The 16,738-nt window shown below is 37.7% G+C and overlaps 1 protein-coding gene across 1 annotated transcript; it reads right to left on the bottom strand.

Annotated features, from left to right (window-relative positions):
- Window positions 1–743: 743 nt before the first annotated feature.
- LOC7475670 (uncharacterized) lies at window positions 744–1,832 on the bottom strand. Its single transcript, XM_002303187.3, has one exon. The coding sequence runs from the start codon at window positions 1,640–1,642 to the stop codon at window positions 1,034–1,036; it is 609 nt and encodes a 202-aa protein (XP_002303223.2). The 5' UTR covers window positions 1,643–1,832; the 3' UTR covers window positions 744–1,033.
- Window positions 1,833–16,738: the final 14,906 nt, after the last annotated feature.

Raw genomic sequence — 16,738 nt, 5'->3', positions numbered from 1 at the left:
CAGACATAGAAAGCAAAACTTCAGATTAGAGAAGAGCTAAGGCCACCATGAAGCAACTAGAAAAGCATACTCCCTGCCTAAAAAGAAATCACCAGAAAATAATCCTGACAGATAACTTAATTGATTAGGTTTGAGATTTGCTTTTTAATAATTATGAGTTTGAGTCCTTTCAGGATCCCGTAAGATTAGTTAAGATACATGCAAGCTGATCGGATATCCATTTTAATAATAATAATAAAGATCACCAGAAAACAATTGAAAAAGGAAGAGGAAATTCTTTTTTCACAAATTTGCAGATATTTCCACTTGCTTTTTGTGTCTGTATTACTTGTTAGGTTGCTACTGTGAACTTCATATAAAAAGTTGTGCCTACGACCCCCTTCTCCCTTCAGCTTTACGTATATGTGTGTTGGCACGTGTTTGGTTTAGATGTTCACTGTAATATGCACTGAAAATAATATATATATTGAAATTAATGGAAGGAAAAAAGCTTCCCAGTTATTGCTCTCAAAATCTTGTTTACCAAGCCTTGGCTTCAGCATGTGGTGGAGTTTTGAGCTGACGCCATTGTAACCTTAGCCCCATATGAGGCGTAAGAGAGAGATCCCCTTCTCTTCGTTTTCTTCTAATTCTAACTCATCACTTGCCTGATGTTTTTCTTACATCACTTGCCAAATGTTCGCAAGTGAGTTTTTAAGATGAACATTCGTAACTAGTTTCAAGATCAAGACCAAAGAGAGAAATAAAAGAAGAAACGGGCTTCAATATACTGATCTGAAAGCAGGTAATTACAATTCATCGAATAAAACACCTTTTCTCTCTGTAAGGGAAATTGTAGAAATAGTTAAGTTATGGGAGGAAGAAAAAATGGAAGTGCGGTTTATGTTTTTTGACCTTATTATTATTGCACTAAACCTGTACTTTTCCTAAAGGAAGGGAATAAAAAGAAGAAGCTAACATATACATGAGAAATCAAGGAGAAAAGAAAACTAAGGACAGACATCCAAATTCAAAAGAGGAAGAAAGAAAGAAATCATTTAGCCTTGGAGGTGCACCGTCTGGATATGTAGCTTCCATTTGATGGATGAAAATGTAGCTGACAATTCAAGTGACTCCAGAAGCCAACTGATCCAAGAACCCCGACTTTCCAGCGAGCTCTTGCACCTCCTTTCAAATCGAAGCGTACCTCATCCTCTTTTAGGTATGCATCAACATCATCCATTTGCTTGGGATTCAATGGTATAGGATCCGAGGTGTAGTCATAATTAAAATCAACAGAGCTGTTCTTTCTTACTTCATAGGGAGACGCAGTTGACAGCACTGCTATTCTAATCCCATCAAAGAACAGTTCAAGATTGAAATTTGAGAAGCTAGCATGAGCCTTCATGTTGTCATTCTTGGACCTTACCACGATGTTTATTTGCGTCACAAGTATCCCTGCTCCGTCATAGCTGAAATGAAGGAGATGAGCGTCGACAACGCTGATGACCGGAATTCTTGGGTGGATTACCAAGTAGCCAACGAAGACGATGATGCCGGCTATGATTACTGCAGTTGTAAGGAGGGCACATAAGATGGCAGCGCACCACCATAGAAAATGGGTTCGGGGAGGGGGATGATATACTAATTTCGGGGTCTTCATTGGTGGCAAATAACAATTGGCACTCTAGGAGTGACAACATCCGGTTTTTGGTGTTTTGTGGCAATTTTTATGGTTGTGAAGGAAGATGAATTCCTAATGAAGTAGAGAAAAGACTTGGAGATGAGCAGCAAGGTAAAGAATTTTAAGATGGGAGGGTTCTTAGCTCTAATTGGTGGGGGAGGTTAGGTATCTTCTTTTCCTAGTTTTAAAGCCATTTGTGTCCATGATATGTCCTTCTTACTGTTATTATTGCACTAGTGTACTGTCGTAGCCTCTCTTCTCTATTAAGGAATCGTAGGTTAGGTTGTCCTGTGCCTGCAATCAATTTATTCCAAACTTGCTTTGCATTTCTTCAATTCAAAATAAATAATCTATTAATGGAAACATAATAAGCTTAGTTGCGCTATGTGAAGTACTTGTACAGACCAAAAGCTACCAATTTTGGAGGGGAAGCTTTGATTAGCAATTTATAACATATTGATCAATATTTAATGAAAACCTATCGTTGATTCTTTATTCACCATGCTACTTATCTTTTATTTTCTCCTATCAATGATAAGAAAAAAAGAAAGAAGAAGATTATATTAATTTATCCATCTGAAAAATATTATTTATTTTATTTCAAAATAGTTAGAAATTCATGCATTCAAATCTCTACTTGATTTTTCTAAGTCTAGATTATAATCCTATGTATTAATTACGTTCAAGTCCTCGATACTTAATTAGTAATTCCAATTTAATTTCTTATCAATAATTATTAACGTGCATGACCTATTATGTTCTTGATATGTTGACCCAAATATAAATTATAATCCTAAATAAAATAAAATTAAATAAATTAAATTGATTGATTTATATTTTAAAATCAAGTGCAACCTCAACAATGTGTTATGATCGTCCAAATATTAGAAATATCAAATGTTATTTGACGTAATTTTTTAGTGTCCAGTTTCTTAGTGTAACTATTATTCCTTCATAAAGAATATTTTGATCTAAACATTTGAATATAGAGTGTGTCAAATCATATTTGTTCTCAACAACTATGTTGTTGATTCTTTAAATAAAATTTGAAGTTATTTTCAAATCTCATTCCTTAATACAAAAGGATTTCACAATCAATATTATTCGAGAATATATGGACTATTTTTCTTAATTCACCTAAAGTGGTGAATCCTCTATTGATTATTTTAATACCTTCATATAGTTTATGTTATACCTAATATCTATCCAATTGTTACTGTAACAACCTCAAAACAATTTCAATCAATATATATTTGTTTAACTCTTACATAAAGGGCAAATGGAGCAATTTTTTTTTTATTATTATTTTTTTGTTAAATTCACCAAAATTTCTAACGAAATTTCGGCAGAGTCTCCCCTATACCGGGAGATCCCAAGTTATCGACAATTTATCCTGCACACAATTATAATCACATCCCACCCATAATCACATCCATGATTGGTACATTCAATCATTTTATTCATTCGAGAATATACTTAGGACAAATCTTCATTCTCAATCTCCATCTCATATCACATGCATAAATTATTAATTAAGAGGACCATCCAAGCACTGAAATTTCATATATATAAGCACAACACAATTTAGCGTTCTGAACATAAGCTATTACACTATAATTTTTCCAAGTATAGATTAATACATTAATATTCCAAAACATAATAATATAAGGAGTATACTATTCTATTCAGGTTACATGTTTGCTGCATAACAAAATTACATGAAAATCTCTAAGTTCCTAACTTATACAAAAGGGATAAGGAACCTAAATTCTATTCCTGACGTGAATGGGAGGGACCTGCAAAACATAAATTTTCCATATAATTAAAAATAACTAAAATACAAACAATTCACGGAAGAAATTTATACAACACATCTACCTACTTAAGTCATATGCAATTTCAATACACCACCACCATCCCTTTTGAGGATTATCCAGTTTATTTCCTTTAACTACTTCTCCCCACATTAGGAAGACTATACCGGCACTAACGACCTCCATTAGTGTCTTTAGTTTTCCATCCTGGGGTCAACTAATCAGATTCATGAAAATGCCGACGCTAACACGACCGTTGGTGTCATTAAATATATATATATATATATATATATATATATATTATTTTTTTTTAACCAAAATAGTTAATCACTGTTCTATGCTACTTTGGGAGGTCCTCGGGTATGCCGATGTCAAGGATTCTTGACATCATTAGCTTTCACCTCGGAAAGCTAATCAAGTCTATAAGTTTTGCCGATATCGACGACACCCGCCGATATCATTAACTATTCTGAATCCGAATAGTTAATCAAGTTTACAAATTTTGCCGATATCGACGTCACCCGCCGATATCATTAACTATTCTGAATTCGAATAGTTAATCAAGTTTATAAATTTTACCGATATCGACGTCACCCGTCGATATCATTAACTATTCTGAACCTGAATAGTTAATCAAGTTTTTATATTTCTCCTCCCACGTACCGGTAATGCCGATGTTAACCAACTTGGTTAACATCATTAGCCTCCCATATCAGGGACAGGCTAATCAAATTCGAGAAACAATCATTATTAAAATTCATTGTTACTGTTCATCTCCTCTAAAAAGACCTATAATTTAAATTTAGTCCTCATTTCTATTTTCCCACCATTTCACCTTTCCTTTTCCCCTTTCTTTTCCTCATCAATATGCACCAAATTTTTATAGTTCAATAGTTAGTTAAAATAATTATTAACAAGAGGAGATATAGGTACCGAGTACCTACCTGCTGTAGACGCTCGACTTGCGTTCCCCTGTTGTTGTTGTACTCCTCCCGCGGTTCCTCCTGAAACCACAAACACCCATCATTATTCCATATTAGTCCACATATCACAACACAACAACAACAATGGGAATAATATTCATTTCTCTTTTACCAATCTTTTCTTTCTCACTTACATTCCTCATTATTATCCTTTCACATTTTCGGCTCATTTGTAGTCCAAGTGGACATCATAAATTCAATTTTGATTACCGTTTATTCTTTTTGAAGATCAAGACACACTTTGTGAAGGGCGAGAAAACAAATTCTACCCTTAATACGGCTAAATTTTGCCGTTTTATCGACTTGGCCGAAACTGCCAACAGGGGTGGCAGCTTGACCTCTCCTCAGATTTTCATTTGTATCCGGAGTTCTAGGACTCCAAATTAGGCGAGGTCAGATTCGTTGGAAAGCTAACACTTCTGGCTACAACTTCTATGAATGGACCCTCCCTAGATTCTATCATCTTCAGGTCCAAATTCTCTCAGGAACCAGGGCAACAAATCTGCCCTGTTTTGTCAATGGAGAAGGTACCTACAATTTTTATTTCCAATCCTTTTTTTTTCCCCATCAATTTCAGCCAATTTCAGCCATGTTTTCACCTTACCTGGAACGTAGGTTCCTCTCCCTTATAAGTTACAATTTGTAACTACACTATAGCAACACACCTAATTAATTAACAGGGGAGTCATACGTTCTCCTCTGTTTTTTTTTCTTCCCCTCCAGTGGCCGGTCCTTTAAAATCAGTTCCTTCTCTTTTTTTTTTTTTTATATTTATATATATACACACTCAATCACCACATTTCCTTATCATTCACCTCCTGAAACCTGTTTCAATTTTGCAATAAGGAAAACAACGCAACTATCACAATTTCCTTTCTTTCCTAACAATCTCATGGCTGGCCATTATTTCCCTATGGTCTTTGGTTTTTGTTGAAATCTTCTTTGCATAATTCCATCCTTTTTAGGCAACCTATGCTGCTCAACTCATTTAGTTCCAATTAATTCCACATTTCCCCAAATTTTACTCAAAGACCCTAATTTTTCAAACTTCAAATTAATGCACAATTCTTGCATGAATTTAATTTGGCTTTCCCAATTGGTTTAGAACTTCATACCTGGAGGAAATTTAGGTTTGATTTCTGATTTGATTAAAGTTTCCTAACCCCTTTCTTCTCTACAAGCAGCCGGCCTCCCACTCCCTCTTCTCTTAGAAATTCTATCACTTTTTCTTCTTGCAAATCTCCTGCCCCGGTTTGTCTCCCCACGTAGAAAATCTAAGGTTTGTGTAGGTATAGAAATATAGGTGTTTTCTCTTAAGCTTGGTGAAGGAAAATCTGAAAAATTTCCCTCCCCTTTTCTTTTTGTTACCTCCCCCGGTCATGAATGAGAGAAGGGATGGGTATTTATAGTCCCATCTCTTCTTAATTCATTTTGGTCCCAACTTTCTCCCTTTTTCTTATTTTAGCCCCTTCTATTTTATATATATATATATATAACAACATTTTTTTTTAATTATTATAAACTCCCCCCCCCACTTTTTTTTTTTTTTTGCATACTTTATTCTCAGGCTTCACATTCTCCCCCCCTAATAAAAATTTTGTCCCCGAAATTTAAACTGCTTACCTGACTCAAAGAATAGGTGGGGGTATTTTTCCTTAATCTCTGATTCTCTCTCCCACGTTTCTTCCTCAATTTGTGAGTTTCTCCACAACACTCTGACTAGTGGTACTCTCTTATTCCTCAATGTTTTTTCACTCCGATCCATGATCTTGACTGGCCTGGTCTCGAATGTCAAATCTTCTTTTACTTCCATAGGAACTGGAGGTAACACTCGGGAAGGATCCACTTCCGCCTTCCGCAATAGTGATACATGGAATACATTGTGAATCTTCTCTAGGTGTGCCGGTAGTTTCAGGCGGTAAGCAACCGGCCCTATCCTAGCTATCACCTCAAATGGGCCAATGTACCTCGGAGCAAGCTTTCCTTTCATTCCAAACCGAATGATGCCCTTCCACGGTGCCACCTTTAAGAATACTCTATCCCCTATTTGGAATTCTAAAGGTCTCCTCCGGTTATCTGAATAACTCTTCTGTCTATCTTGGGCTTCCTTCATTCTTTGCCTGATCACTCTTACTTTATCAGTTGTTATTTGTACCATTTCAGGACCCAAGAGTTTCCTTTCTCCAATTTCATCCCAGCATATCGGAGTGCGACATTTTCTCCCATAAAGGGCTTCATATGGGGCCATCCCAATAGAAGCTTGGTAACTATTATTATACGTGAACTCTACCAATGGTAACAAGTCTTCCCAGTTTCCCCCAAACTCTAGCACGCATGACCTTAAAAGGTCTTCAAGTGTTTGGATAGTTCTTTCAGATTGGCCATCTGTCTGGGGGTGGAATGCCGTGCTCAGGTTCACCTCGGTTCCCAAAGCTCGTTGTAAGCATGACCATAACCTCGAGGTGAATCTTGGGTCTCGGTCTGACACAATTGATAAGGGCACTCCATGTAGTCTAACCACTTCATTCACGTATAATTTGGCCAACTTGTCTACGGGGTCCGTCATTTTCGTGGGCAAGAACAGAGCTGACTTCGTTAGTCGATCTACCACTACCCATATAGCATCATTGCCCCTTTTTCCCTTTGGAAATCCGGTTACAAAGTCCATGGCTATATTTTCCCACTTCCATTCCGGAATTGGTAGCGGTTGTAATTCCCCTGCCGGCCTTTGGTGTTCTATCTTCACTTGTTGACATATCCCACATCTTGACACGTATTTTGCTATCTCCTTCTTCATATTTGGCCACCAGTAATACTCTTTGAGGTCCCTATACATCTTGGTGCTCCCGGGATGGGTTGCAAACCGAGATTCATGAGCTTCCTTCAATATTTCACCCTTTAAGGCCTTATTCTCATGTACGTAAACTCGTTTTCCCATTGCCACCAACCCTCCCGGTACGACCTGAAAGGATAACTCTTTGCCTTGCTTGATTTTTTCTTTGATTTCTCCTATACCTTTATCTGCCAATTGAGCTTCTAGAACTTTATCTCGTAGTACTGATCTGATCTTTATATGAGCCAGTAGTGACCCTTCAGGACCCACGCTTAACTGCAATCCCATCTTTTTTAATTCCATCAAATTCTCTTGTTCTGTAATTTCTATATCACCCACCACTGCTGTCCCTTTCCGACTCAAGGCGTCCGCCACTACATTGGCTTTGCCAGGATGGTAGTCAATTACGCAGTCGTAGTCTTTTATCAATTCCACCCACCTCCTCTGTCGCATGTTTAACTCCTTTTGCGACATTAAATACTTCAAACTCTTATGGTCGGTGAAAATCTGGACTTGTGTTCCATACAAATAATGTCTCCATACTCTTAAGGCAAATACCACTGCTGCAAGTTCCAAGTCATGGACCGGGTAGTTCACTTCATGTGGCTTTAACTGTCTGGAAGCATAGGCGATCACCTTCCCATGTTGCATTAGTACACATCCCAAACCCCTCCTTGAGGCATCACTGTAAACCATGAACCCTTCTGTTCCGGAAGGAAGGACCAAAACGGGGGCTGATGTAAGCCTTCTTTTCAACTCCTGAAAACTCTCCTCGCATTCCTTTGACCAATTAAACCTTACTTCTTTACGAGTCAACTTGGTCAGAGGCGATGCTATTGTAGAAAACCCTTCGATAAACCTTCTATAATACCCTGCAAGGCCTAAGAAGCTTCGGATTTCGGTCACAGTCGTGGGCTTCTCCCACTTTAGAACTGCCTCCACTTTCCCTGGGTCTACACATATTCCCCCCGCTGAAATAACATGTCCCAAAAATATCACCTCTTTGAGCCAGAACTCACATTTATCCAGTTTTGCATACAATTTATTTTCTCTCAATATCTCCAACACCTTCCTCAAGTGCTTCTCGTGTTCCAAATAAGAGCTTGAATATACCAGTATATCATCAATAAACACCACCACACATTTATCTAAATAAAACCGAAACACTCGATTCATCAGGTCCATAAATACCGCCGGGGCATTAGTTAACCCAAAAGGCATCACTAAGAATTCATAATGGCCATAGCGGGTTCTAAAGGCAGTCTTTTGTATGTCCTGTTCTCTGATTCTTAGTTGATGATACCCCGATCTCAGATCTATCTTCGAGAATACTCTCGCACCCTTCAACTGATCAAACAGGTCATCTATCCGTGGTAGCGGATACTTGTTCTTTACCGTCACTTTGTTCAGCTGACGATAGTCAATACATAACCTGAACGTACCATCCTTTTTCTTTACAAATAACACTGGGGCTCCCCAAGGTGAATTGCTCGGTCGTATGAACCCTTTGTCCAGCAACTCCTGAAGTTGGATCTTCAGTTCAGCTAGTTCTATAGGGGCCATTCTATAAGGGGTCTGTGCTATAGGGTTGACTCCTGGAAGAGTCTCAATGGAAACCTCAATCTCTCTGATTGGAGGTAGTCCTGGTAATTCTTCCGGAAACACATCTGGAAATTCTTTTACAACTGGGATATTTGTTAATTCTATGCTCCCCTTCTTTAATTCTCTCACATGAGACAACCAAGCAGGGCATCCTTTTCTAATCAGTTTTCCGGCCGTCATGACCGAGATTATGGAGTTTGGAATCACCCTCCTTTCCCCCGTGAATACTACTCTTTTACCACTCACATCTTGGAGGCTTACGGTCTTTGTGAAACAATCTACCTGTGCCCTATATCTACTCAACCAATCCATTCCCAAAATCAAATCAAAATCATATAATTCTAAAGGCATGAGGTTTACCCTTAGTTCTACCCCCTCAATGTATAGTATCACTCCCTTGTAAACCTCATCAATGTTTATATTTTTCCCCAAAGGTGTACTAACTACCATCCCGACCTTCAATCTACTTGGTAACACATTTAAATTACTGATAATTCGATGGGCCACAAAAGAATGACTGGCCCCAGGATCAATTAAAGCATAAACTTGTATTAAACCCAATTGTAGTGTACCTGCTACGACATCTGGCATTGCCCCCACATCTTCTTGAGTCATATGGTATATCCTGCCTCGAGTTCTTTCCTCCTGGAATCTGGGTCGACTTTTATTGGCACTTGTCCCTGACTGAGTAGGTCGTACGGGCCGATCAACTGTCACTGACTGTTGTTGGCTTTGGGTAGTTATCCCCTGTCCATGCACTCCCTCCGTGGCTCTATACGGACATTCTTTCTTTTTATGACCCGTTTCCCCACAATGGAAACAACCCCTTTCCAAATACTGGCAGTCCCTCCATCGGTGTCCTTCCCCTCTACAAATATAGCATCTTCCTGGTGTGGCTGAACAATCCCCGGGGTGTTTCTGGTTACATCTCATGCATAACGGGTAGACAGGTCTCCTCTGCTCCATGGACCCCCCTGTAACACTTGTCCCCTGGCGAGTCTGACCTCCTATGGATCCCCCAGCATTAACGTGTCTAGCACCTCCTGAACTCCCACCATGAATAAAACTCCCCCTTTTTTTCGGGAGTGGCCCGAACGATGACCCGCTCCTTCCTTTCTTCAAAGGAGGATTCCTTCCCATAGGAGGTATGAAATCCCTTCTTTTGAATCCTGTAGTCTGACTCTGCTCACTTGTTAACCTTGGGGTGTCATTCATTACTCTTTCCATGCCCTGAGCAGCTCGCACTAACTCCCGGACCGACTGAAACTGCATAGCCACCAAAATTAATTTCAGCTCTTGCCTGAGCCCTTCCCGAAACCGTTCTACCCGATGATGCTCAGTGGGAAGATAGGTGGTGGCAAAAATAGATAAGTCCTGAAACCTCCTCTCATACTCCAGGACGGTCATATTCCCCTGTTTCAGATCCAGGAACTCCTGTTCTTTCTCTTTTCGGTGCTGCCAGGAGTAGTACCGCTCCTCAAATTCTTCTCGAAAGTGTTTCCACCTTAATTCTTCTCTTGCCCTTCTTTCTCTAATAGTCTCCCACCAGGAGTGGGCACTCTCCGTTAACAACTGGGTCACACAGTCTACTCGAGTTTCCTCTGGCACTTGCATCTGATCTATGACCCTTTCTACCTTCCTCAGCCAATGTCCTGCTACTTCGGCGTCTTCTTCCCCTGAATAGGTCGTGCAACCCATTTCCCGCATGCCCTTCACCCAATGAACCAGGGTCACTACTCTTTCTACCCGAGGAGTGGAATTGGATGCACCTGCGGCCATCCCTGTTGCTATTGCCTTGACCAATTGCTCCAGAAATGTGGGGTCCGAATATGGATTCGGGGTGACCGTCGGTGCCACTAGTGGTGGCCTGTCTTCTGGTCCTTGACCACCTGCTGCTCCAGGCAGTAACACTTCTTCCCGATGAGAGACAGGGTCATCCTGATGCCCCCCTGATTCTCCCCTCTCTGAATGGACCGACGCTGCAGGTTGGTGGGAGGCCGTGTCCATCAGTGGTTCCCCTTCATTTTCATTCCCGTATAGTGAGCCATACTCTCTCCCATGCATAGGGGACGGGTCTGCTCTTGCTTCTTGTCGGGTGCGAGCCATCCTGCAACATGTTTCCAAATTCACATCAGTGTTTCAATCCCTGAAACTTCAACCAGTGGCTCTGATACCAACTGTAACAACCTCAAAACAATTTCAATCAATATATATTTGTTTAACTCTTACATAAAGGGCAAATGGACCAATTTTTTTTTTATTATTTTTTTTTTGTTAAATTCACCAAAATTTCTAACGAAATTTCGGCAGAGTCTCCCCTATACCGGGAGATCCCAAGTTATCGACAATTTATCCTGCACACAATTATAATCACATCCCACCCATAATCACATCCATGATTGGTACATTCAATCATTTTATTCATTCGAGAATATACTTAGGACAAATCTTCATTCTCAATCTCCATCTCATATCACATGCATAAATTATTAATTAAGAGGACCATCCAAGCACTGAAATTTCATATATATAAGCACAACACAATTTAGCGTTCTGAACATAAGCTATTACGCTATAATTTTTCCAAGTATAGATTAATACATTAATATTCCAAAACATAATAATATAAGGAGTATACTATTCTATTCAGGTTACATGTTTGCTGCATAACAAAATTACATGAAAATCTCTAAGTTCCTAACTTATACAAAAGGGATAAGGAACCTAAATTCTATTCCTGACGTGAATGGGAGGGACCTGCAAAACATAAATTTTCCATATAATTAAAAATAACTAAAATACAAACAATTCACGGAAGAAATTTATACAACACATCTACCTACTTAAGTCATATGCAATTTCAATACACCACCACCATCCCTTTTGAGGATTATCCAGTTTATTTCCTTTAACTACTTCTCCCCACATTAGGAAGACTATACCGGCACTAACGACCTCCATTAGTGTCTTTAGTTTTCCATCCTGGGGTCAACTAATCAGATTCATGAAAATGCCGACGCTAACACGACCGTTGGTGTCATTAAATATATATATATATATATATATATATATATATATATTATTTTTTTTTATAACCAAAATAGTTAATCACTGTTCTATGCTACTTTGGGAGGTCCTCGGGTATGCCGATGTCAAGGATTCTTGACATCATTAGCTTTCACCTCGGAAAGCTAATCAAGTCTATAAGTTTTGCCGATATCGACGACACCCGCCGATATCATTAACTATTCTGAATCCGAATAGTTAATCAAGTTTACAAATTTTGCCGATATCGACGTCACCCGCCGATATCATTAACTATTCTGAATTCGAATAGTTAATCAAGTTTATAAATTTTACCGATATCGACGTCACCCGTCGATATCATTAACTATTCTGAACCTGAATAGTTAATCAAGTTTTTATATTTCTCCTCCCACGTACCGGTAATGCCGATGTTAACCAACTTGGTTAACATCATTAGCCTCCCATATCAGGGACAGGCTAATCAAATTCGAGAAACAATCATTATTAAAATTCATTGTTACTGTTCATCTCCTCTAAAAAGACCTATAATTTAAATTTAGTCCTCATTTCTATTTTCCCACCATTTCACCTTTCCTTTTCCCCTTTCTTTTCCTCATCAATATGCACCAAATTTTTATAGTTCAATAGTTAGTTAAAATAATTATTAACAAGAGGAGATATAGGTACCGAGTACCTACCTGCTGTAGACGCTCGACTTGCGTTCCCCTGTTGTTGTTGTACTCCTCCCGCGGTTCCTCCTGAAACCACAAACACCCATCATTATTCCATATTAGTCCACATATCACAACACAACAACAACAATGGGAATAATATTCATTTCTCTTTTACCAATCTTTTCTTTCTCACTTACATTCCTCATTATTATCCTTTCACATTTTCGGCTCATTTGTAGTCCAAGTGGACATCATAAATTCAATTTTGATTACCGTTTATTCTTTTTGAAGATCAAGACACACTTTGTGAAGGGCGAGAAAACAAATTCTACCCTTAATACGGCTAAATTTTTCCGTTTTATCGACTTGGCCGAAACTGCCAACAGGGGTGGCAGCTTGACCTCTCCTCAGATTTTCATTTGTATCCGGAGTTCTAGGACTCCAAATTAGGCGAGGTCAGATTCGTTGGAAAGCTAACACTTCTGGCTACAACTTCTATGAATGGACCCTCCCTAGATTCTATCATCTTCAGGTCCAAATTCTCTCAGGAACCAGGGCAACAAATCTGCCCTGTTTTGTCAATGGAGAAGGTACCTACAATTTTTATTTCCAATCCTTTTTTTTTCCCCATCAATTTCAGCCAATTTCAGCCATGTTTTCACCTTACCTGGAACGTAGGTTCCTCTCCCTTATAAGTTACAATTTGTAACTACACTATAGCAACACACCTAATTAATTAACAGGGGAGTCATACGTTCTCCTCTGTTTTTTTTTTCTTCCCCTCCAGTGGCCGGTCCTTTAAAATCAGTTCCTTCTCTTTTTTTTTTTTTATATTTATATATATACACACTCAATCACCACATTTCCTTATCATTCACCTCCTGAAACCTGTTTCAATTTTGCAATAAGGAAAACAACGCAACTATCACAATTTCCTTTCTTTCCTAACAATCTCATGGCTGGCCACTATTTCCCTATGGTCTTTGGTTTTTGTTGAAATCTTCTTTGCATAATTCCATCCTTTTTAGGCAACCTATGCTGCTCAACTCATTTAGTTCCAATTAATTCCACATTTCCCCAAATTTTACTCAAAGACCCTAATTTTTCAAACTTCAAATTAATGCACAATTCTTGCATGAATTTAATTTGGCTTTCCCAATTGGTTTAGAACTTCATACCTGGAGGAAATTTAGGTTTGATTTCTGATTTGATTAAAGTTTCCTAACCCCTTTCTTCTCTACAAGCAGCCGGCCTCCCACTCCCTCTTCTCTTAGAAATTCTATCACTTTTTCTTCTTGCAAATCTCCTGCCCCGGTTTGTCTCCCCACGTAGAAAATCTAAGGTTTGTGTAGGTATAGAAATATAGGTGTTTTCTCTTAAGCTTGGTGAAGGAAAATCTGAAAAATTTCCCTCCCCTTTTCTTTTTGTTACCTCCCCCGGTCATGAATGAGAGAAGGGATGGGTATTTATAGTCCCATCTCTTCTTAATTCATTTTGGTCCCAACTTTCTCCCTTTTTCTTATTTTAGCCCCTTCTATTTTATATATATATATATAACAACATTTTTTTTTTAATTATTATAAACTCCCCCCCCCCACTTTTTTTTTTTTTGCATACTTTATTCTCAGGCTTCACAGTTACCTTTGATCAAATCAACGTATAGTAATGATCAAAACATAACACTTCTGATATAAGATAACTTGATGGTCTCAAGTATAAGTTACACAATTGCCATGTGAGTCATTCCATAAACATGAGTAATCTCTCCATATGAAATCCTCATACGAGTCAATTTAGTGTACTTGACATTTAACAAGCACCTACGTGATAGTTTTGAGTATCTCTTCATATCTCAATTGATGAGAATTGTTTCTTTTATTAAGAAAACAAATAATGTACCAACCTCAATAACTCTAATTAATAACTAGTCTTAAATAGAGCATTGACTATGAACATTTAAAAATAATACTTTGATGCAATATAAATCCTTTTAACTATAACCACCTTATAATTTTATTTGCAAACCTTTTTTTATCCTAAGAACTTTATCTTTACTTTAGACTCATTGATTATGAAAAATTCTATTATAAATAACAATATATATATATATATATATATATATATATATATATATATATATATATATTTGCATGAATAAAATCAATGCCACGATAACCACCTAATTGGCTATAAGACATATACATTAACAAAAGATCACCTACCTTTCCTTCTGTATTGAGTGTCATAACCTAATTTTGAACCCTTAAAATTTTTAAATAATAATATATATACGTATTTTTACTTTTTTTTTAAAAATCCAAAAAATAAAAAATCCGAAAATATTATTGGGAGACGAGGAGATAGACCTTTAAGCTATAATAGAACAAAATGCTAGAAGAATAGCCAGATCGAGATATTTTGACAAGATGGGATGAACAAAGAAAGAAAATTGAGGTTGAAATCCAAACTTGACCAAAATTGAAAGAATTAATTAAGTTTAAGAACTTAATTAAACTTCTAATGGATTTTATGGATTTAATTAAGAATTCAATTGAAAAAAAAATCAAGTTTGGAGGCTCAATTCAGGTTAATTAGCAAAGATTAGAGACACAATTGAAACTTTGAAAGACTAAATTGGTAAAATCAGGGGTTCAATTACAAGATGTTTGAAGTTTGAAGGCTAAGGAGGAGCCAAATTGAAAAACAATCAAGAATAAGGAGCTTTCTGCAAAAGGCTCGCAATATTGGGGGTTGTACTGAACTTTTCCAAGGACTAAATTGAAGATGATCAAAATTTAAGGCTTAATTAGGGACTAAATAGAACAAATTGGAAAACAAGGGATACTCTGTAAGAGGAGCTAGACTTAGGGGATCTCAATTAAGTTTTAGAAGGGGCTTAATTGCATAAAACTAGTAAGTTTTGTCTTAATTATGAACATTTAAGCTTAAATTGAAACAACATGGATCAATTTGAAATTTATCAAAATCCCAATAATAAAGCCTTAATTTTTAGGGTTTAAGTAGATGACATGTCACTCGCTTTTAATGATGAGATTGAGTGACACATCTTTTATCCCTGTTTTATTGTCTTTCTTAGCCGAGAAGGTTGATCGAGTTACCATGTTCAGGCAAATAAAAATGACATCTTCGAATACCTCAGGGACTCTAACCACTACCATTCAACAAAGAAGTTTCCCCTCTATAAGGTTGTGCCACCCTTGTTGAGTGTTTATATCCCACTTACCAAGTGGAAGCCCTCAACTTCTTGTCCCAAGGCACAAATTGAAAAACAAGAGATACTCTGTAAGAGGAGCTAGACTTAGGGGATCTCAATTAAGTTTTAGAAGGGGCTTAATTGCATAAAACTAGTATGTTTTGTCTTAATTATGAACATTTGAGCTTAAATTGAAACAACAGGGATCAATTTGAAATTTATCAAAATCCCAATAATAAAGCCTTAATTTTTAGGGTTTAAGTAGATGACATGTCACTCGCTTTTAATGATGAGATTGAGTGACACAACACATCTTTTATCCCTGTTTTATTGTCTTTCTTAGCCGAGAAAGTTGATCGAGTTACCATGTTCAGGCAAATAAAAATGACATCTTCGAATACCTCAGGGACTCTAACCACTACCATTCAACAAAGAAGTTTCCCCTCTATAAGGTTGTGCCACCCTTGTTGAGTGTTTATATCCCACTTACCACGTGGAAGCCCTCAACTTCTTGTCCCAAGGCAGCCTTGTCTGATTCAATCAATTTTAGAAGTGTTACACTAAACATTAGATCGATAGTGGGAAAAAATATAGGGAACCAAATCAATCATGTTTTGATCCTAGTTAAGGAATAACACCCCCTCTACATGATCCATGGCTTGGTTGGCCTCAATAACCTCTTATTTGCCAAGATTAATTCATAGAAAGTGCAACCCTAGTCAACCATTTTCGGTTAATCTCCAGTTATGAAGTTCCCAACTTTTTCTAGAAGCTCCAAGAGTTTGTTAGACATCTAGAGAGAAGGAAAACAAAAGAATTAGAGATAAGAATCGACTCCTAACAAAAAAAAAGCAAAAAATAGGAAATAATCCTCTATAATCTAGTTTTTAAAAACCACTTTTAAACTCACAAATGGTTTTACAACTAC

This window comes from Populus trichocarpa, chromosome 3, assembly GCF_000002775.5.
Source record: "Populus trichocarpa isolate Nisqually-1 chromosome 3, P.trichocarpa_v4.1, whole genome shotgun sequence".
Lineage (NCBI taxonomy): Eukaryota > Viridiplantae > Streptophyta > Magnoliopsida > Malpighiales > Salicaceae > Populus > Populus trichocarpa.
Note: the sequence above shows the minus strand (reverse complement) of the source record. Positions and strands in the feature narration are given on the sequence as shown.

Bases quoted from the DNA above. Each gene is read 5' to 3' on its own strand.
- LOC7475670 (XM_002303187.3), bottom strand. From the start codon at position 1,642: ATGAAGACCCCGAAATTAGTATATCATCCCCCTCCCCGAACCCATTTT.